This window comes from Ciconia boyciana, chromosome 6 (genome assembly GCF_034638445.1).
Source record: "Ciconia boyciana chromosome 6, ASM3463844v1, whole genome shotgun sequence".
In the NCBI taxonomy this organism is placed as follows: Eukaryota; Metazoa; Chordata; class Aves; order Ciconiiformes; family Ciconiidae; genus Ciconia; species Ciconia boyciana.
In genome coordinates, this window is record NC_132939.1 from 36,751,603 (window position 1) to 36,773,753 (window position 22,151).

The following is a 22,151-nucleotide window of genomic DNA, read 5'->3' on the forward strand; positions in this document are numbered from 1 at the left end:
TTGAAATGTTCAAGCATTAACAGTAGGATTTGCCTCCAAATCAAAGACCAGATTTAGCAGGCACAAAATTGCATCAACTTTTCTGAGACTGCTTGCATGCTTCTCCAAAATCTTCATTTTCTTGAAAAACAAGCCACAGAAGCTGATGCTGTAAGTGCCTTCTGGAGATTGCTTAGTCCAACCCCACCTGCTCAAAGCAGGGTCAGTTTGAGCAGGTTACTCAGGGACATGCCTAGGTCAGTTCTGAATGTCTCCACGGATGGAGACTCGTCCACCTCTCCAGGCAACCAGCTCCAAATGCACTAAAGCCTTCTGGATACTCCTTCACAACCATGACTTTAGAAATACAAGTTTACTTTACTAACATAGCTAACACAGAGATGTCTATGCAAGCCTGCCACAAGCTAAAATTATTCAGAAGTCTGAATACCACCACCACTTTAGAACAGGCTGTTAATTGAAATGTCTGGAGAGCAGTCAACCTTCAATATCAATCAATTAGTTATTCATCTGTGCAAATCCCAGACAAGCACTATTTACGAAGAGAAGTGTTCTGTACTGTGACTTGATGGATTTCAGAGACAGTGCCTCTTATGGAAGAGCCAGGACCTGGACTGTAACAGACTACATATTTATCCAGGTACACAATGAGGCTCAAAGGTCCTGGGGAAGTCAGAAGCTGCATAGCTGTATTCAGAAAGTTTGAAATCTCTTGGGAATACTCTATCACTTGTCAACGCATCCTGAAGAAGTTAATTTTGTGACCAGGGCCGAGACGATGCTCCTCTTCCTCTGCTCTCCCTCTCCATTCCCATTATTCCACACACACAAAATTTAACCTCTGTCCTGCACTGTACCTCTTCAGCTCAGGGATCACCATCCTCACATCTCATGCCTCCACCAATTCCCAGGCTTCTAAGAACTCACTGAAGACCACCAAGCCCAAGGAAGAAGGAATAGTCATTTCATCATTCTTATGACAGAAGTAGCCCTGAAAGAAAAAGAGCTCTCTCCTTCATAAGCAGCATTTTAAAGCCATAGTTGTAACAACATGGAAAACAAGAACAGTTGTTTTCACATGTCTGTTTTCACAATCCCCTTTTACTTCAGAAATAATGAAAATAGTCTCATATCCTCAATTTGAGAGAAACAGTTCACCATTACTTGCTGTTTACATGGGATACAAAATGGCAAGCTACCTACATTGGGGGCTAGGAGGTCTTTAATACATGTAAATGGATTTGTTTTCTGCAAATGTAGTAGCGGAAGGAGAAAGCTCACACAGCAATGGTTTGGCAGGCTGCAATATCGGAGTAGGGGAGCCCGTATTTCAAGGCCAGTTTTGCATGCAACAGGAAGTTTAATCATCTTAACAGGCTTTCGTACAGCTAACTGTAGCATTGACTGGAGAAACAGACTTGATCGATCAATACTGGATCTACATTTAAAAGGATAATTCTTTCTCTTTCAAACATTTATTGTTGATCCCACTAAACATGGTTCTACCATCACAAAACCTGCAGTATTTTCCATTGTTAGCAAGCTCATTAACATCTGCACAGTGTCCTTCGTGGTGAAATCAGAACTATCTCTTAGCAAGGTTGCTCATTATCATGGAAAGCAGCTAAATCTGTGTTTCTATAAAGTCTCCATTTTTAGACAGCAGGTCATACTGCAACAGCTTTCATTTAGGAGCTGTTTCATTATCTACCATGTAGGCCTGGGTAGGAACTAAAAAGAGCTTTCCTGGTCATGTTTTTTTTTCCCTCTCCGCCCATCCTCCCACCAAACACTGAGCTTTTTGGTCAGCTTACCTTACCCTGATACATATTACTCAAGAGTTTTCTCTTGGTGGTTAAAAAAAAAAAGCAGTAAATGCCAAACATGAAATAATTGTTCCTGTGCATTACTTCAAACTGACATAAATAGCCATACATTGCTAAAAACACATCGGATATAATTTGGTGGGTACTGAGATGTGCTTGGAGTCTGCCAAATCACCACTTAGCTGAAATCACGATTCATGTGAGAGGCTTACTCTGTCAGTGAAAGTCATTATCTTCTCAAATATGCCCAGATTTCTCAAGTCAGGGCATGGATATCTAGAGCTACAAGCTTCCTGAAGAACTGACTTCTCTCTCTCTTTTTCTTCTAGGTAAAAACCAAATATTGCTAGTCAGTCACATTATGCAGTACTCAAAGCATAATTTAGTCAGATCCCATTGTGCATGCATGCACACACTCTCCAACCTCAAGTTAAAGGTATGAAATGTGGGATTATTTTTTATTCTCGTCCATTTACTTGTTGCATCTGTTTCCAAGCTATTAAATTACATTACATAGCTCAGTGTTCCCAAATGATGGAAGTGATGATATAACCCTGCAGGCTAAAGTCTTTCCATTCTGGTACAGGAGCATGTAGTGATCCATGAGAGGAAGCCAAAAGGTTCAAGAAACAGTGATACAAAATGCTGAGTATTAATTGCTATATGGCAAGGAATAATTGGGATATTTTTATGAACCCTCTTTAGAAACTGGCCACTAGGTCTGTGGTCTACAGACTATAAGCTGTGGATTGACTTCAGTTTTTGATTTAATTTATAAACCTCAGAAACTGAGTTTGACTTACCTGTCAAAAAAAAACCCAACCAAAAATTAAAAAAAAAAAACAAACAACAACAAAAGAAAGAAGAGCCCCTTACCTATCCTTTTTTTCTTGTTCAAAACCAGAAGTATGTGCATTATCCATGACGTTAAGGTGGATTTGTCTGAGATCTAACACTAGGTTATTAATTTTTATGGAACCATGTTTAATGCTGAGTCACTTTCTCATATGTGGCCTTCACATAGTCCTGTAATATTCTCTCTTAACCCCTCGCCTTATTAGTCAATTCATTTGCCTGTTTCCTTTCTCTGGTAAAGCTGCATTTTCAAATCATCAGTTAAAAGCTTAAGTATCAACAGTTAATAGTCCATGTAATGATTACACCTGGCAATAATAAAATTCAAGTTAGAAACCGATCAGATGAACAGTGAGAATTACTTTATCGGTTGTAACCAGTAAGAAAACATTTGCAAAAGCTAGTGGCAAATACAATTCAATTTGGAATAATCTATCCTAAACTCTGACCACTGAGCTTTCAAATTATACTCTCACAGATTTCTATGTGTTCATCTTCATTTTTCTTCATGGACTGATTAGTTTTTCTTCCTTTTCTGGTGTACATCTTATTCTTTAACTTGCACAAAGCTTAGAATTATATTCAGAGATACACATTTTTGTGGTGGAGTTGAGTAGGAACTCAAATAAACATGATTTATATGAAGGAATCTTGACCTCCATAGCACAACATCAAGGACAAGTACTGCTGTAGATACAAAGCAAGCTGGTACAGGCACATTTTTGTTTAAATCATTACGGCAACTCTTAAAAATGGTTCTTATGATGAAAGATGCTAGAGCTTGAAGGTAATACAATGTTTGTTTGACCAGTCCTAAAATCATAAAGTGATCTGATTTAACGTTTTGTTTAACCAGTAAGCAGAACACTATGGCGAAATGACTACCTGTATTTACATCTTTTTATTCTGTTCTTGAGCTGCAACATTTAGTTTCATACGCACTGTTCTGAGTAATCCCAACACAGAATGGAAAAACATGTCAGTTGTTTCATTTCAAGATAGTTTTAATCAGGTAATTACAGGAAAAAACATTTAAACAATTTTTATGCTGTTATCTGCTATGTCAACTTACAAGGATATGATGTAACAAACCAGTTACAAACTTAGAGGCATATTTACATTATATACTCAAAGTAACAAGCTGTATTCATATTCATAAAGGAAACATCTATGGGATGAGTTAACTAAATTATACATCATTTAGTAGAAAGAAATAGCAGTTGAGGTTTAATGGAAACAATATACACATGAGGCACTTTGAGGTCATTAGGGTGGAACGCAAATGGCACCAAGCGAAAGAAGGAAAACTATGTACAGCTTATACTGCAGCTTTGAACATGAAGGCTTCTTCTTCACCGAATGCTTTGATTTCTTAAATGAACCACAACTTTTGCAATTAAGAAAGAGAAGCTTTCAGGAAAAAAAAAACCACCCCAAACAAACCCAAACCCGAACAACCCCCCCAACCCCTCCTTGTATTTATCAGTGCACCAAAGGAAATGGAAGTTTTATCCACCCAGCTGCTGGACTAACAGTACCATAAGGCATCTTTGTAAAGTTATTGTTTTGTTGCCAGCCACCACCCTTGATCTTCATTTTATTAATATGAATGTATCACTGTACTGGCTGCATACTGTGCCATAAGCTCTGAAAAGATTTAAAGTCTAATTTAAACCTGTGCATTATTTACACGGGAGTTCAACATTATCCTCCAGGTACACATGAACAGATCGTTCTGAAGAGAACACATCTGAAATGGGAATGTTATATTCCAACATGCAAAATTAAGACATTCTTCAAAATACCTTTGTTTCTCTAGAGGAAACTGCATTGGTTAAGACTGTTTGGAACATCCCTTACATAAGCTCTGGAAAGGCATCTGAGTTTTATGCCATCGCTTGCTGCTGTTTACTAAACAGTTACCATAGTAATTGGAGATTATTATCAGCATATTGCTTTAATCTTGCACACCGCTGTAGGTATACCCTTCACAACTGCTGAATCGCATGGGCGAGCGCACAGACCCACCTGTGCACACACAAAACTTGATTCGTATCACAAACCAAAAGGCCAAATTCCCTCTGCATGAACATGAAAACTCCATCGCTTTGCTGTGCGAAAGAACTTCGGGGGCGGGGGGAATCTTTCTTACGAACTCAGTGACAGAATCAAATAGGCCATCGTAACTATTTTAAGCCTAACAAAATATATGGTTAAAGCATTTTTACTTTCAATCAATATTAACAATGAAACCTAAGAAGCATGATGAGATAAAGTATCACAGTAAGAGTCCAAATTACTGTTTTGTAAATTCATAACTAAAGCTTAACATATTTTTTTAGCTTAAGTAGTGCACCAATAGCCAGTTAAATTGCTATGTAATCAAATATTGTGCCTGAATGCAGCTGAATTATTTTTCCCCAGTAGATGGTGCACGAGTGCTGCTAGCATTTAACTTCTTCCCCTGCTTTCAAGGGGAAATACTTAATTTTCACGGTAACTGAGGCTTTCAACAAGCAAGGGACTTGATATTCAATGATGGTTTCCCAAGGCTCGGGTCTCCCCTCCAAGCAACACAAAGCTCTGCTACTACATGCCTGGCAAACTACAGTTCTGATGTTAAGGGCGAGGGGAGGAGTAAGAATTTTTTCTTTTCCCAAATGCTTAAGAAAGTATTTCAGAAGAGACAGAATAAATGTTACGTGCTGTCAAAAACAAAAGATGCACGGATATAACAGCCTGTGCTGGAATGTGTTTGCTGTATGTCTACCTTCCACTACTCATCTCTTAACTGCAACAGTGGGTAGGATCCCTAACACCAGAAGAAAAAGCACGTGTGCATCCTACCAAAACCAAGCCTCATGTAACCATGTATCTTTACCGTTCTTTTAGTGGCTCTCAAACTGGGCACGCAGGCTGACACTTCCAGCACAAGAAGAAAAAGTGAACATATGTCAGTTCAGTAACCCTTTTTAGATGGATCAAATCTTCAAAGAGGACAGCAAAAGGTGAAAACATTTTAGCAGCAGAGTGGTTAAATGCAAGGTGAAAATATTAATGCACACATTCAATAAAAATATTAAAGCATATATGTTTTTTATAAAATACAGTACAGGACCAGGAGTTTCACTATGTTGTATAGTGCTCAGAGGAAACTGTTAAACTTATTTATTTCTGAAGTATATACACAATATGATTCTACAGCATTTTCCTATACAGCCAGCAAGTTCTTTTCTTAGATTGTTCATACCTCTCTTCACCTTGAATTAGGAACCTAGCACTTACAAATATTAAATTCCTCTCATTCACTAGAAAAACATCACCATTTTTTATCAAAGTTGTTTTTAAAGTTAACAGTCTATTCTAGGCAACCAAGTTTAGCTGAAAATGTGTGAAGCATGAAAATCAACCAGAGTAGCAGCTTTCAAATATATAAACAGTAAAAACCAAGACTGCTGCTACCGTGTCATATTCTTGGACTTAATTCATCCAATCAACTCTTAATACAAAACTAGAAGCTCTTCCGTAACTTCTACAGTTATCAATATATTTGTCTTCTTTTCAATGTGAAATAATACTTTGAGATGAGCTATGTACACAAGGTGGTCAATTCAAGCTGTAATATAAATATAAATGTTTTCTTTTAAAAAGTATTTTACAGACAGATAATGTTATATACATTTTCTCATTTTACTTCCGGGCTACAAAGGAAAATTAAGGGCGCTGATACATGCAGAAAGAAAAATTACACAAAATATACTGAAGAAATGCATAGGAAATAAGAAAAGTCAGTCATGTATACTTTTTAAAATCAATTAGGTTTTTTGTTTAATACAAGGATATACTGAGGACAGTCTGTCCCACTCCGGCCAGGATTATCAAACAGGCACCTTTGCTAATGAGTTATGACTGTTTTTAGTGTTTTACATATCTCTAATGAAAAGTAAACGTTTCTTACTTCATGACAGAGCAAAGCATGTAATGTTTTAAAAAATCCTCTATGGGTTAATCGGTTAAATCTTATCCGAAAGTTAAACACTTAGTAAGTACAAAGCCATAACAAATATCATACACAATATACCACCACGCATACACATACATACACACTCTCTCTCTCTCTCACTCCCTCCCCCATCCTCCCTCCAAATTTCCTCAATTAAGAAGTTCACTCCAATTTTGCCTGGGCTGTAATTTATTTCTCAAGCTAAGTCTTTTGTTGTTGTTTTTGAACAAAACACACAGTACTTTTGTTCTTGCCCGTTCAAATAAGTTCAAAATAATGAAAACAATTTCACTTTTGTTATTAATCTTTTGTTTTAATCATAGTACTTGATAAACAGCTGAACAGGATCCTAGTTTAACAAAAGGATAAACAAGAACACTGATGACAATTTGTTACAACTGCCTTAATGTACCTTTTGCTTAATGAACATTTGAATATGCAATAAAGTATTTTTGGAGGACACCCCAAAAGAAAACAACTTGCTGGTTGAGCAACAGAAACAACTTCGTTTTTGCTATCATGTTGAAATCAAAGTCATTTATATATAAAAATAAATGTTATGTTCTAACAAGAACATTTTAGACAATTACATCTGTGCTTAACAAAAAAATATTGGTCACTCAAGACTAGAATAATTAATATTTTAAAGGTTTTTAGATTATCAGAATGTATGGATACAACACAAACTGTAGCTGAAGGGAAACAGGACTGAAAATATCAATTTGTCCATCTGGAATAAAAATGCGACTAAATTAACTAATTAAATATTTAAAATACTACCATGGAATGTGACAGTAGATATGGTCCATACCTACTATATCAGAGGGAAGGAAAGTTTAACATGTAATAATTCGTACCTTACACATTTAGTTAAATATAAACATTTGTTATTTATACATAAAGTCGCTTCCAAAAAACTATTAATAAGTGATTTAGTTGCACTTAAAATCAGTTTCATTTCTCATTTGCCGAGTATTAACTTTTCTTAATCTTAAATCAACTGTCACTAGTGCACTTTTAGTTAAAATTTCCCCTCAGGTAAGTTTTAATCCTTTTAAAAGAGCCCCCTCACCTAAACCATGAATGTACAAAGTGGCAAAAGTTAATCCCTTTTAGTATAATCATAGTTTATATACTCATTTTATAGCCAATAATAAGAATAGGCTTTCCTTTGCAAAATCTCCTTCACAACTTGCAACAAATGCCACGCACTCAAAGGAAATAGTTAGGCATGGCTAGCACTTGTAAAATGCCAAGGTCTGACAAGTCTTGCTGCTTCCTCCACATCAAGCATCTCTTACACGAAAGAAGATTCCCTTCAGCTTGCCAAAAAGCTTCCACAAATCCAAGTTAGATGCTTCCTGGAAACAAAGATTTTTCAGCTCTGTTTGGCACAAGACTGATTCATCCCGCAGCTTTATGCTTTCCTCCACAGCACCCACATACCTCACCACAGTGATGGCATGCTCTCAAGGGGAGGTAGCAGCACATACATGGAGCAATGAACGAGAGTGCCACCAGTGCTAACCAGCGTAAGCAGAACTTGTCATCACTAGTGTCACACGAGCAAGGATCAGAGAAATCTCCTTCAGAGTCTGACATGCAGTGATACAGCATGCTCTCTGCGCAAAGCATGCAACTAACTTGGTAGATACATCTTTTAATAGGATCTGGCGCATCTTGACATTTTCCTCTGCCATTATCTTCATGATTAAACCTTTCCTGGCAGTATATACAGCGGGAACGCTCACCATCCTCTTTTCTTCTTTTTGAGTTTTTAAATTTTGATGAGGAAGGCTGAGTTTTAAATACCACAGAACTCTTTGAGTCTTTCAGGGAATTCAACTTAGTTCCATCCCCACATGGGTATAAATAGTCAGATTTTTTACTGTCTGATTTAGAAAATGGTATATTTGAGTCTGCATCATCCCTCTCCAGGTCGTTCTTCCACATGTCAGGATGCCTGTAGTCTGCATAACGACGTATCAAAATGTCACGAGGGTTTATTCTAACAATTTCATCTTCATCCTGAAAACTAACGTGTCTGATTGACTTCAGTGGGACCTGAAATGGCAAAGCAAGATAAATTTACTACAGTGAAATCCCAAATTTATGCCCACCTACAAGGTAAAACTTAGATTAGAAAATTAAAAATCAGGATTTTTTTCCTTGCTGCTTGAAGATAAAAATTTCAGCTTATTTTCTTAATAGTACAATTTACAGACTTCCCCACAATAATGAGCCTTTTGCATTATATTAGGACCATGAGCTTTAGTACTCTTTCTTTTTAGTATCTCATAAGAGCTTTGGATATTTTGGTATCCGCATAAAACTTGATATTGCTATTTGAATTATGCTCAAAATTCAGGTTTTAACATCTCACAGTGGCAATTAATTCCACAGATCAATTACACCTTATGTGAATTTGCTGATTTCACACCAGTGGTGATCCACTGCTTTAGGATTAACTCCCTGATACAGTCACTTTGAGATACTCGTGTTATCTAGGAGAAGCTTTCTTTTATTCCTGCTCTAAGTTTTCAAACTCCCTCCACTTTTGCAACAAGAGTATTGAATACTGGTTACTTATTCTCAAAGCTGTATTCTAGGTAAGGATTCTCCCATATGAAGAATAATATTCAGTACCATGATCAATCAATAACAGTGGCTTCTAAAGGCATCTCCCCTTAGCAGTACTTAAATCGATTAGTTTAGGACACTGGCTGGCAAACACCTAAGTACTTGTAAAATTCTCAACGTGTAATGAACTGACCATAATTCCAAGACCTTTTACCTCAAAAGACAAGTAAGAAGGAACATGCTAAACACATACAAAACAAACAGCAGAGAGGTAAGATAGAGTTCTTGTTTATTCTGCCTTACGATGAAAGGGCATGAAAAAGTTGTTGAAGGTGGCAAATTTGAATAATCCGAATTGAAATACTGCAGACCTTATATCTAAGTGTAAGATAGTGGACTGCCACTAAATATTACTGAAATCACAAGTGACTTTCACGAAAAGGTGCAAATAATGACAGGATAAAAATTTAGCACATGTGTATGGAAAGAGCTCCCAAAACCAGCAGATAGTGCAGCAAAAAAGCAAAAGTCTCAGTATGTCCCAGTATTCCTGCCTTACAGACAGGCAATTATTTTCCTACACTGTAGGACTATTATAATCGGAGCCAGAATATAAGCGAGCTTCAAGTCAAATTCCGCCTTTTTCTCCTGTCAAGTGCACAGCCTGCAAACCATCTCACAGAAAAGACTGAAAAAAAAAATCACTCCCTAACCCATTAGCCTTACAAATTCTTCCAGAATCATGAATTATTTGGGAATGCATCTTTGGCATCAGTGTTGTTGCTTTGAGAGTGTTTACCTTATTAGTACTGATCAAATTAATGAGAATTAATGTGTTGCCATTCCATAGTCTAGGACAACAGTTGAACTGCATGTTCCTGATCTGTTGCAGTGTGTAATGACAAACTACTGAAGATGATGTTTTAAGTTAACACACTTCTGTTTCACTTTGCACGTGTCTATGCTCCTACTACACTCAAGTCTACATGCCCTGGTTTTGGGGTAGGAGGCAGAAGAGGGAAGGCAGCTGGGAAAGAGGAAGGAATAGCTTCTTAAAACATGCCAGCTTCTGATTATGTAAGAATATCTGTAGCCTGCTCTAACCATCACTTCCCTGCTTGATAATCCTTGTGTGATATATTTTAAGTACAGAACTGTAATTAGAGCTGCTTTGCCCTGGGAATTTCAACTGGAGTATGCTAACAAGAATAATTTTTTTTCTTGGCTCCAAGCCACGTAGTTGGACTTCCACAAGGTCTCGAGAATACAGGGTGAAGAAAGGTCATATCCTATTCAGCTAACATCACTGCTCTTCCATACTTCCTCAGGCTCTGATGCAATCAGTTAGGCCTCCCCTTTACTTACAAAAGCAGAGTGCTTCTCAACTCTATTCTGTTTTCAAACAAGAGAAAGAGCCTATTGTTTTAGCATCAATAACTAGCTATGGGTAATTGGCTTTTTTGAACAGTTAACAGCATCAAAAATGTCATTACAATTCTGTATGTTACAGGCATAAAGGATATTTACTCCACTGTCCACAGAGTATTATGCATGCACTTAAGACATTAAATAAAACCCATTGTTTAAAAGAAAAAAACCCCCAAACCTCAAACCAAAAACCCCACCCTCAACCTCCCATTCCCCAGACAGCTAATAGCCATTAAAGATCACTACAAATATTAACAACTGTAAAATCTGACCTCTCCTCAGTCTTTGAAGGCTTTTTATTTGTTTGAGCAGAACACACCACATACATAGAACTCATTTCTTTTTTTCAAGTCCCCAGCCAAACACCTACTAAAATGCTTAAGGTCTGACATGTTACAAACAAGGCAACATTACATTCTTTATGCAACTGATATTAAGAAATCATTTTTTAACAAAGCAAGTGGGAAATGCTGAAAAACAAGCAAACAGGAGAAATGTTGGAAAAGCTTTATTTATGAAGTGCTTACATATTGGGTGTTTAATGGGACCTATATGAAAGCATGAGGTACATGAAATCTTAAGAACAATACATAATCCAGGTTCAGTTATGTACAAATACCAGCAAAATTTACTGAGAATAATGCACATAGTCCTCTAGCCATTCAAAATTATAACTCAGTACGAAAGTGCCATCTCTGTGTAATAGCTGAAGCAGGAAGGGAGGAAGAATATTACAGCAAACTGAAATTCCACAGAGAATCTCATTATGAACATAACTAACCGACTGGAAATTAGGCAGAAAATTTTTGTTGACATGACTGAAATCACTAGTATTACACTTTACTTGAAGGGGTGCACCTTCAAACAAAGCACGGACACTTGCTTGGTACAGTAGCCTTTGCTGTCTCTCGTCAAACAGATATACCTGACTTTGCTCAGCTTGCAGCTCCACAATATGAGGACACCAGCAGCTGCATATTATCACTGCAAAGTACTAAACTTAAGTTAAACACACATCAGTGCATCAGAAGCTGAAGAGCTGAGGGTCTTGGGTATTTTTTAGTAACAGTCAGAGTATTACAGGTGAAGATCTGAACTGTCATTAATCACTTCTTTAGTTTGAGCATGTACTTCTTGAGCTATTCAACTTACAAGCACAGTAAGAGTGTTCAAACTTATTTATACAAAATTGAAACAAAATAGGTATTTACCTCAAGATCTGCTGTGGCACATGGTCACATGCATGGAGTTCAGCAGAGGCAGTGCAGTGTGTGCTCATACTGAATGTAAGATTTTGTTGACTTGCCTATGCTCTAAATGTGTGCACCACAGGACCATGCAAAAAGCACAGAGTGTTGGATGCAGGTGGTGCTACAATGCGAGAAAAACATTTTAAAGAATATCTACTTAAATTTCCATGGAATCTCCCATAACTCCAGTCTACAAGAAGTGAATTCTAGCATTGTCCTTTCAAAGAAATTCCTATTTAATTTCTATCAGACAGACACTACCCAGTATACCACAGCTTAAATTATCATTATTATCAGGTATTTTAGGCTGCTGCACTTTTCTTTACAACCCAATGAAGACTAACAGCACATACATCACTGGTTACTGTAGTTGTTAAGTGTTAGCTGCAATAACCTAATTACCAATTAATTCTGTTCTAAGAAATTTTTAAATTATCTTTGCAAGTAAATAGGAAGAGGGAAAAATATGTACCTCTTGATAAACAGAACAAACAAAAATATGAGGTGACTTATACAAAGAGATAATTGGAGCAGATCAATGTTTAAAAATCAGAAGTTCATAATTTCAAGCTCTTTAGCTAGTTCTCCAGATAACACTGCTTCTTTTGCTCAATAAAGCAGTTAGAAAGCAGCTGATACAAGACTTTAATACAATCCTGTTTTCTTTGCAAGAATAACCAAGGGAATTAAAAAGCTTTATTTCAAGGAGCAGAAATATTTTCTGATGAAGTGTTCACAAGTACTTGAACTTGCATTCTGCTTTGACTTCTGTTATTAAGCTTATTCTAAAAAAGCTTCCCATGTGTTTGCTTCTAGGCATAAGGCCCTCAAATTAATTATTATCCAACTCACTATTAAGTCTACTTCTACAGTCTACAAAACCTGTCCATTCTTTGAGGCTTAGAAAAAAGCAAAATGTATATTGTTAGAGGAAAAGCTGTAACATTGCCTTTCCAATCTAATGTTGTATAAATATGACCTCTTTGAAAAAATATCTGTACATCAGCCTTCCTCATGTTAGTGGGTTTTTTTCTGTTTTAAGAATCTGTTTACCAATAGCTTCATACTTTTCCTGCATAACTGATAGAATGTTTTCCTTTCTGTACCAAAATAGAATATTTTAGTTTAAATAGGCAGTTAGAAAGCATAAACAATGTTTCACTAAAAATATTTAGCAAAAGTGCCCCACTGTGTAATACATCCAATATATCAATTTTAAAGATACTTTTCAATATTCCTAATTGAAACAATATTGGTATACATGTAACCCAGATTGAGCTCATGGCCAATTAACATTTTCTGAACAAATTTAAACTGCTTTTCAAGGCTGCAGATAGAGAAGTCTGCAATACAAAAATCTGCCTTCAAAGAAAGTGAAAGATTTATTAATGTAGTCTGCTGCACTACAAGCATAGGTAAATACCTTCACAAAGCTTTACCTCTGCCATAGTAATGCTGTAATATTTCAGCTGCAATGCTTATATTGATCATTTCAAGAAGCTGAAAGTATACTACTACATACAGGGACTTAGAATGAAAATGCTTTCTTGTCAGAAACTACATACTGTGCCGTGAATGCAGCAAGCAAAGAACTGCTTCTTTTGTTGGTAGTCTTACCTGGTTAGGTTGGCTAGGAAAACAGGCTCTCCTGGTGTTGAAATCCTCAAATGCTGAAGACCTTAAATTTGCACTGTTGTAAGGTTCACTGGTTACTACAGTTTCATGCTGGAAAAGGTGATCTTTCATTAATGAACCTGATGCATTTTCTTGAGTAGTCTAGAATACATAAGAACTCCCTTGAAACGATTTTGCATTTATACAAAAACCACACCAAAACCGCCAAGTTAATACATAAATGCATTAATATTCTACATAATGTGTTAGAGGCATCCATAAACACAAGTATTTTTAAATACACATTTTTAAAGTACGTATAAGTAGGCAAGTATTTTCTTTACTATGAGTCAGCCTTGGAAAATAAGAGTTCCGTCTCTGCAGAGCATACATAACTTCGTTACAAGAGAGATATATGCCTTTGTAACTCAGTTGCCAAATCAGACTGAGGAGCTCCTTTAAGGAAGGAGAGATTAGCCCAGTCTCTGAGATTATGCTTTCTCTAACTACCCACAAGGCTGCCAGTATTTACAAATATACAACTGGAGGAAAAAATTTCTGAGACTAATAAGGCAAAAGCTAGTCAGACCTTTTAATAAATTAAAAGCAAGATCAGCTGGAAAGGAACAGAAAGTCAGTTTTAACATATACTGGCTCAATTAAAATATCTAATTACAGCAAGTGTGTATTAAACAACTAATGACTGTCATTTTTAAATTAAGGTTATATCAGGCAATTTGATACAAAAATGAGACCATGTGACAACATATAACGAGATATCTACAGGATGTGTGCCACTGAGAATAAGGAAGAGGAAGTATGTTTGGGTGGAATATTGGTTTGTGAGATGATCCAATTTCTGAAAAGAATAGAAAACCAAACAGTTCTCATTCTTTAAGCTTAACTGACTGGGATATATTTAGGATACAGTAGAGCATATTGATACAAATCCCATTGGGCTGCCAAAAAATGCACTGTACAATGTTTTGTTTGTATTGAGAGACACTGCAAAGTTAACTGGCTGTCATCATCTGACAGCACTGAGAAAATTCTGGCAACATCCAACTTCCAGCAATGAGAATGTTCAGCTTTATTGTAAGGATTTGTGTATATCAAGAAAACATTAAGGGGGAAACAATAAAAATGCTGCAGAAAACTACTAAGGCAGAAGCAAACCTGAAGTTTTGGCAGGTTAAGTACTAAGACCGAATCATTATCTTTCATTTATCAAAATACTTAAGGAACTTATTCTGGGATTACATTAGCACCTCACGTACATAAAAGCCTAATGTATCAAGTTCTAAGACATCTAGATAAAGTGGAAGTAGCTGTTCTGTAGCTGATCTTTAGAAGAAAGAAAAGCATCACATCACTAAGAATTTATATATTGTTCACAAGCACTCTGAGTGGAAAAACATTAAAATTAGTAATTAATTAATGATCAACTTTAATATTAGAGAGCATACACCCCATGAAAGACAATAGCTCAATCAGGTTAAAGTTCCACTGAAAAGTTTGAAGACAGGCAAAACTCCAGAAAAGTACTTTAAGATCCTTGACAACACCACTAAGCAATCGACCCTGTTGTCAAAATTAAATTTTCTGGTCAAATGCTGTTGGGAAAGGAATATAAAATAAATGTTGAAATGACTGGCAAGAGTTAGATTTCATGGATGTATACTTATTTTAAGAGCAAAAAGTATCAAATATTAGCACAATATCAAACAACTTCCTAGCAGGAGGTACTCCTGCAGGTACATTGCCCAATGACATAAAAAGCTTCCAAAACACTGGTTCAAACCACAGGAGAGCTACATTCAGAATGAGGAAGAAATGCCTACAACTATTTTTGGTTTGAGCAATGTTATAAATGCTTACAAGCAGAAACTATTTAAGCTAGGAACACACTTAACAGCTAGAAGCCATTTTACAGAAACCACAGTGATAAGCACTACCTAACCCCCTTAGCCCCCAGCTATTATCAATTCGAGTGGTCTAGGGAGAAGGATGAGAGCCGCAGAAACTACTACTCCTTCCTTCCCAGGGAAAAAACACATACTACCCCCAAGTCTTTATCCCTGGGTGAGATTTGCAACAGCCTGCATTATTTCCTGTCCCTGCAGGTGATTCACACCTTTTTTCTTCAGAAATAAACTACCTACACTATAAAGCAAAAAGGACACATGCACGTGCTCAGACAGACCCACAGACACACACGCTCCCCTTGGCAGTCAAGAAGGGCTCCATCTAATAAAGTATACAGGCACTGATCATCTATTACAGTGCTAACTAGCAGTGCCAGACACTGATGTATGAAATACAAACCTTAATCTTAAAGCAAGCCTTTGTGCCCTATATGCAGCAATTATAAAGGAATGCTTTTATAAAATTCCAACACAGACACCACAATTCAAGCTAATTGACTTCAAGGACAAATTTGGGGGTGGCAGGAGACAGACAAAGGCATCTGACCTTTGTAAGGCAAGAACTGATGAGACAGCTGTTGGGAAAGCACAATGCTCAGCCTACCAACCCAGACACTACAGGTAAGCAGACACAGCCCAACTTCTGGTATTTATGAAAAATTAAAAGCCATCAGGTCAGTTATGATCTTATTTAGTCTATAAATATTCATTATGCAGAACTACAGAAATGCCAGATGAATATCCTGAACTCCGTATTTTTAATTAAACTGATAGTTTAGACACAGCCAAACCACATTTATTAGTATCAAAAAGGAATCTTTGGATGACACTTCCTGCTCCAAGGTGATGTTTTATGACACGGACATAAACAGCCAAAACCCCACATTTATAATGGAAACACTGACAACCTGAAGGGAGAGACCCTAGAAACAAAAATGCTATTGTATTGAAAATGCATTTAAGTAAAAAGCAAACATGTAAAGTTTTCCACAAGAACTAAGATTGGTATATTAAATATACAGAATATTACACACAAACACAGATGCACACATTCCCCTTTTCTACTGTCCAAAGCAATTACACCGCCCACATTCAATATCCTTTAACCACAGCCTGCAAAGTACAGTACTGGCATAGGTTATTCAGTATCATCTGTAAAGTAACCTACGCCAGTTTTTAATGCACAACGGAAATCTGGTTTGCTCCCAGCTGCTGGTATAATAATTACTGTCCTATGGTTGCTAAGAGATACTCTGAATTTTTTTCCAAGACTACTAAAACATTTCTGTGCGCACAGGCAAAAGGATGCTGGGTAAAGCAATAAAATGACTCCAGCTGTAGCTCTCCAGCAGAATTCAAAGCCAGATGACAGCTGTAGAGAAAATGAAAACCAGACTGAGCTTCTCTTCTTCAAATTTTCTCTCCTTACTTCTCCCAGTTTGCCAGAGTTAAGTCTGGGAGAGAATTCAACATTGTTCTGCAAACATTGTTAAAAATGTTCTGCTCTAAGTAAGCTTAATGATTACACAGAAGGATGGATGAGAGACCACATTTCCGTTGCACCCCAGTTCTTCTATTTACTTCCCATGAGGCCTGAAAATCTGCTGTTTGATGCTAACCAACACAAGAAGCATTTAAATGTTTTTTCCTTAATTTTTAAATTGTGAATAAATGATACAGGTTTCAAAAACATTTGAATAACTTCCTTCTGCTTTAGCTATTTCTAAGACTGATGGAGCAACTATTTTCATATTTGGCAAAGAAACTCTATTATAATCAGGTATGTATTTTTGACATGGACTGAAATATTACCTAGATTACTCTGAATGTTTTGTACAGTTTAAAGCAAAAAATAAGGCATTTGACATGCCTCTTTCTTCCCAGGCTGTTCTACCTGAATATATAAAGCATACTCGAGGTTTTTAGGGATTCCAAGGAAGGAACTAATAAATTAAAACACAAAGCATAACTCTGAGGAAATAAGAGAGACGTGGAGATGTAAAGAGGCTGTTAGGGATACTGGTGAGGGGGGGGGGGGGGAAACCAACCCACAAACACAAACCACCAAACCATTCCTCCTCTTTTTTGAATACTACTCCACAAAAAACTTAATAAACCCAAATAATTTTAGCCCAATATATTATTAGATTTATTTTAAATGGATAATATAAATTAGTATTACTTTTAGTTCTAGGAACTACACCTAGCAAATTTATTAAGTGCACTAAATATTACTAATCTTTAGTGTTTTATCATGTAGTATTTTCTTCTCCATAAAAACAATACAATGTCAAGGGTAAATTATTTCACATTTCCTTACAAGTCATAATGTCAAGTTATTTTTTCAAAATAAGACTTCTGCGAACCTTTTGCTTTAGACAAAATAAATTGAATGATCATTAAATAGTGCATTTACAAAGAGGTCACTAAATACTGTATTGACAAAGAGGCACATGAACTATTTATGTCCTCCTTGCCTGCACCAAACCCACTTAAGATACACATAAGTTGCAGGTCTTTTCCCCTGCATATTGACAAAAAGCCCAATGTACCTATTTCTGAAAGAACAAGCCGAACTTTTTTTTTCTGCTTACAATTTATCAGTTTACAGTTTTCTTCTGCCATTAGTAAGAAACTCAAAAGCATAAGTGCTCCATTTCTTATTAGTTCAAAACTGTTAAAATGTGTTGGTAGCCTATAAATAACACCAGTATGGCTGAATCAACAAAACCTGCAAGAATTTAAAGACTCAACTGCTCTATTTTTCGGTTCTCAAAAGCAAGACTTACGCATTTCAGTGTCCAAAACCCACATAAAAATACTTTTAAATGCATGAGCTCTAGATGCCATTTAGTTAGATTCACTTCTAAGGAAAAAAAAAAAAAATCCGATTTTTACAATTTTTCAGTTAGGCTAGATGAGTTTTAGAGCAAGAAGTTTATATTTGGTAGACGAAAAGAATCTGAGCCAATCTTTGAACAAACAAGCAAACGGTCTTAAACAAGCTGCTTGTCTACTGCATTCAAAATGCCTGGTTTTATACCAAAAAAATCCAACCTCCTACCAAAACAAATTCCCAGTGTGTATTTCCATATAAGTATATATACATTCCCAGGATCCATTTACAAACATTACAGGAAGTCAGATAGCTCTGCATTAACTCATTTGTGTATTTCTATTTGAAGTTAATCTAGTAAGCTAAGGCTTATTTAATGATATAAACAATTTGCATATAATATTTCATTAAACAACTAATAATAATTGTAATCATTTAAGCAACCTTTACAAGCAAGTATGAACACCCTTAAGTGACGGTATTTTTTTAATACTAAGATTTTAACATTATTTCTGAACAACAGAGCATCTAAAGAAGCCATAATGAAGCTATGCCTTAAAATGATAAATTTGATCTTCAGTAAGAAGAATGCTTTCTCTGTAAGATTTTATTTAAAGAATGTTAAAAAAAAAAATCTAGTGACCCAAAATACAATATAGTGAGCAAAATGCTAGCCTAGAAAGCACAAGATAAGAGTTCGGGTTTTGGATTTACATTTAAAAGTTGCACATACAAGTTTTGGACAACCCCTATTTCCGCTTGCTACATCTATAAAATGTGATACTACTTATTACAAGTAGGCATTGAGGTTTAACAGCAGTGCCACTGACTAGATCAGAAGGCTGTGTGTTTTGATCTTATTTGGATCATTTTATTTGCTCTCTCTAGCACTGAATATAACCAGCCAGTAAAACAACTTATGAAGTATGTTTTGCTTTCTCCATCACTAATCATCTTCATTTTTAAAAAACTATTAATGAAATGTATGTACAAACTACATACTATATTCATACTTCAAATATGCACTAAATATAGGATTCCTGCTGTGTAAGATGACTAGAACAGCATAGGCAAAACACCTTGACAGCAGATGATGTAACTGACAAAGACCTATTAAAATGTACTTTGATGACATCCTGGGGACTTTACCTACCATACTAACTAATGAAGAAAGAAATGAAACTGAAAAATACCAATACACATGATAGTTACTACAGGGTATAGACAAAAATCTAAGTTCATTAACAAACATGCTATGAAAAGTAAGTGTGAAATAACCCTTTTCTCTTTTTGATATTCTTCTATTTTAGAAACAACTTATGACTACTTAATATTTTCAATTAAATGGAGAAGCTCCACTGCTTGATCTTTTGTACTTCATTCTTTAGATGCTACAAATTACAATTCTGGAAGATTGTTCTGATGAAACAACAAACATCCCATTGCCCTCATATCCAAGTGTCAACCTGCTCTTTAGAATTCTATCCACACTCTGAAATGCCCTTGCATAGAGAGACTCCAAAACTTACCCCAAAATACTAGTAGAGACTTGTGAAAACAGCTTATAGAATAAACAGGGTGGGGGAGGGGAAATCATTAGGCCTTTTAAACTGTAGTGGGGTGGGAAAAATGGGGGGACAAGTCAACATGACTCTTCAAATACATAGTAAGTTATCTTTAAAAACAATGGTCTTAGCAGTCTTTCAAGTTAAGAAAAACCTGGGGTATCAAATTCTACTTATAACAGTATCAATCTTGGAAGGGTGAAGGAATTAATCATTTGGAGGAGAATGTACACTGTTTGGTATTTCCAAGATATTCTTGATGACTAGACCTGGTGCCTGTAACTAAAATGCTGTAGTCTTTCTACACTGATATTCATAACCCTGCAATTACAGCTTCGTTATTGATGCATAAACCTGATTTAGATGAAGCATAGCTAAACCAGGGTGGGTTCAGCCTTCCCTGCATTTCTTCCCCATGTCCCCCCCACCTTCTGGTATTGTTATCAATAGGCAATTCTAGTATAATTTATTTTACTTTGGTATGCAGAGATATGGTAAGAGAGATTGGCTAGCTTTTTTGCCTCTAGAAAACAGGTAATTCTTGCCATCTATCCACAGCACAAATCCACAATTAAGCAATGTGTGTTGTGGTGAAGTCATGAAATATGTTTTCCTGTCTGGAATGTAACAGATAATTCTACCAGCAGTTTGCACCAAACAGGATTGTTTGTACCTGTAAGTTATATATAGAGAGAGTATTTTTTTAAATATATGTATTTATTTTTTAAAATATATAAAAAGTAAACCTACATCATCTATTTACATATCTAAATATATCTATATTTACATCTATATAGAGTAGATTATGTAAATATACTTTTCTCCACTTTCCCAACAACAAACTTTGTAAATATAAAGAATCACAGATATTTGCTTCAATTTTGGCATCCTTATATAGAAATGTAATAACTAGGCAGCATAATCAAGAGGTAATTGATTTCCTCTAACCTCATTAGGCCTGTAGAAATTGCTGAATTATTAATCCTTGCAACAAAGCGTGTTTTAAACAAGTCTTTTAAAAGCTGGTTAAGGATTGCATTAACTTTGGCACACATTTCCTCCACCCTGTCAAAATCTCATTCCTACTTTAAATCCAAAATATCTAATATTTATAGCAATTTTAAAGTGCTTTAAAATAAAGCACTGCAAATAAAGAACAACAGGTGGTTGCACAGCTAACACTTACACAAAGAGATACATTTCTTCTACCATAAAATGGAAGGAAATCAGGACACCCTTCTGCATTGCCACTGCATTGCAGTATCATTTCTAAATACTTGACTCTCAGTCTCCTATCATAATTTGATTCTTACCCATATCTTCAAAGTAGGCTGCTAATTTTCTTGATTTTGAGTTGCAGAGGTTCTACACTGCATCTATCTACACTGATAAAGAATTTAATATTGCATAAGTGGCAAAACTCTTTCCCTCAAGAAACCACTTACGAATACTATCAGTTTTCTGAGTAGGCACTAAGACCCTTGAGTCAACTTGTTTCTATATCAGCTTCATATTAATTTAAATATCTGCACTCTGAAAACTGAACGTATGTGTGAGTAAAGCCAAGACTTTCCCTGAAACTGTAAATAAGAAAGATGACAAGCACACATAGACACAAGTAGGTTTTTACTCAGTTATGTTACAGCTATTTAGTGTATATATGTATCCATAATATTTGTTTATACTGGCTTTTTAATTACATGGATTCTTGGATATTACCAGGCAATGCTACACATCAGTGTTACAGTATTTGATATGGTGTTTAAAGCATTGTAACTCTGAAGCATAGTAGGAAATACCTTTTTACCTCTTATGCCATTATGACCTATAGAAATTGAATGGTGCAAATAAGGATCAATAAAAATTTGAATTTCAACACATGACTCCTTTATCTTCATTGTGTTTTTAAAAATTATCTGAACTTCTGCCCTTGTTTGGACTAGATTCTTTTAACTGTTATCTCAGCATCTTTTCAACTCTAACTATACAATGTTAGAAGTGTCTATCCCTGCAAAGTGAAATCTAGGAAAACAAATAGGATGTGCATGTAAAAGAAGAAGATTCCTGACCCCTCTATTTTTTTTTTCCCCCCAGAAGAATATTTAATGTTCCCATGAGTTCACAGAGGACACATAACCTAGAACAGACACTGTAAACTTAAAAATTAAACTCAGGATGGTTAGTCATCCCATTGATTAAATATTGACTACTTAGTTTAGGACAGACAATATCGTAAGTCTTCTAGATAACTGCTCTGGAACTTATTTCA

General features: G+C 35.9%; 1 protein-coding gene across 2 annotated transcripts in view; it reads right to left on the reverse strand.

The window, feature by feature from the left end:
* Window positions 1-3,678: 3,678 nt before the first annotated feature.
* SPRED1 (sprouty related EVH1 domain containing 1) overlaps window positions 3,679-22,151 on the reverse strand; it is a 63,844-nt gene continuing 45,371 nt past the window's right edge. The window contains exons 5-6 of one of the 2 annotated variants that reach the window (XM_072863551.1): window positions 13,560-13,667; window positions 3,679-8,748 (exon numbers count right to left, since the gene is read on the reverse strand). In XM_072863551.1, coding sequence (XP_072719652.1) covers window positions 8,089-8,748; window positions 13,560-13,667 — 768 coding nt within the window. In that variant the 3' untranslated portion in view covers window positions 3,679-8,088. Of the gene's footprint in view, window positions 8,749-13,559; window positions 13,719-22,151 lie in introns of both variants that reach the window. The other variant, XM_072863550.1, reaches the window with a different exon arrangement.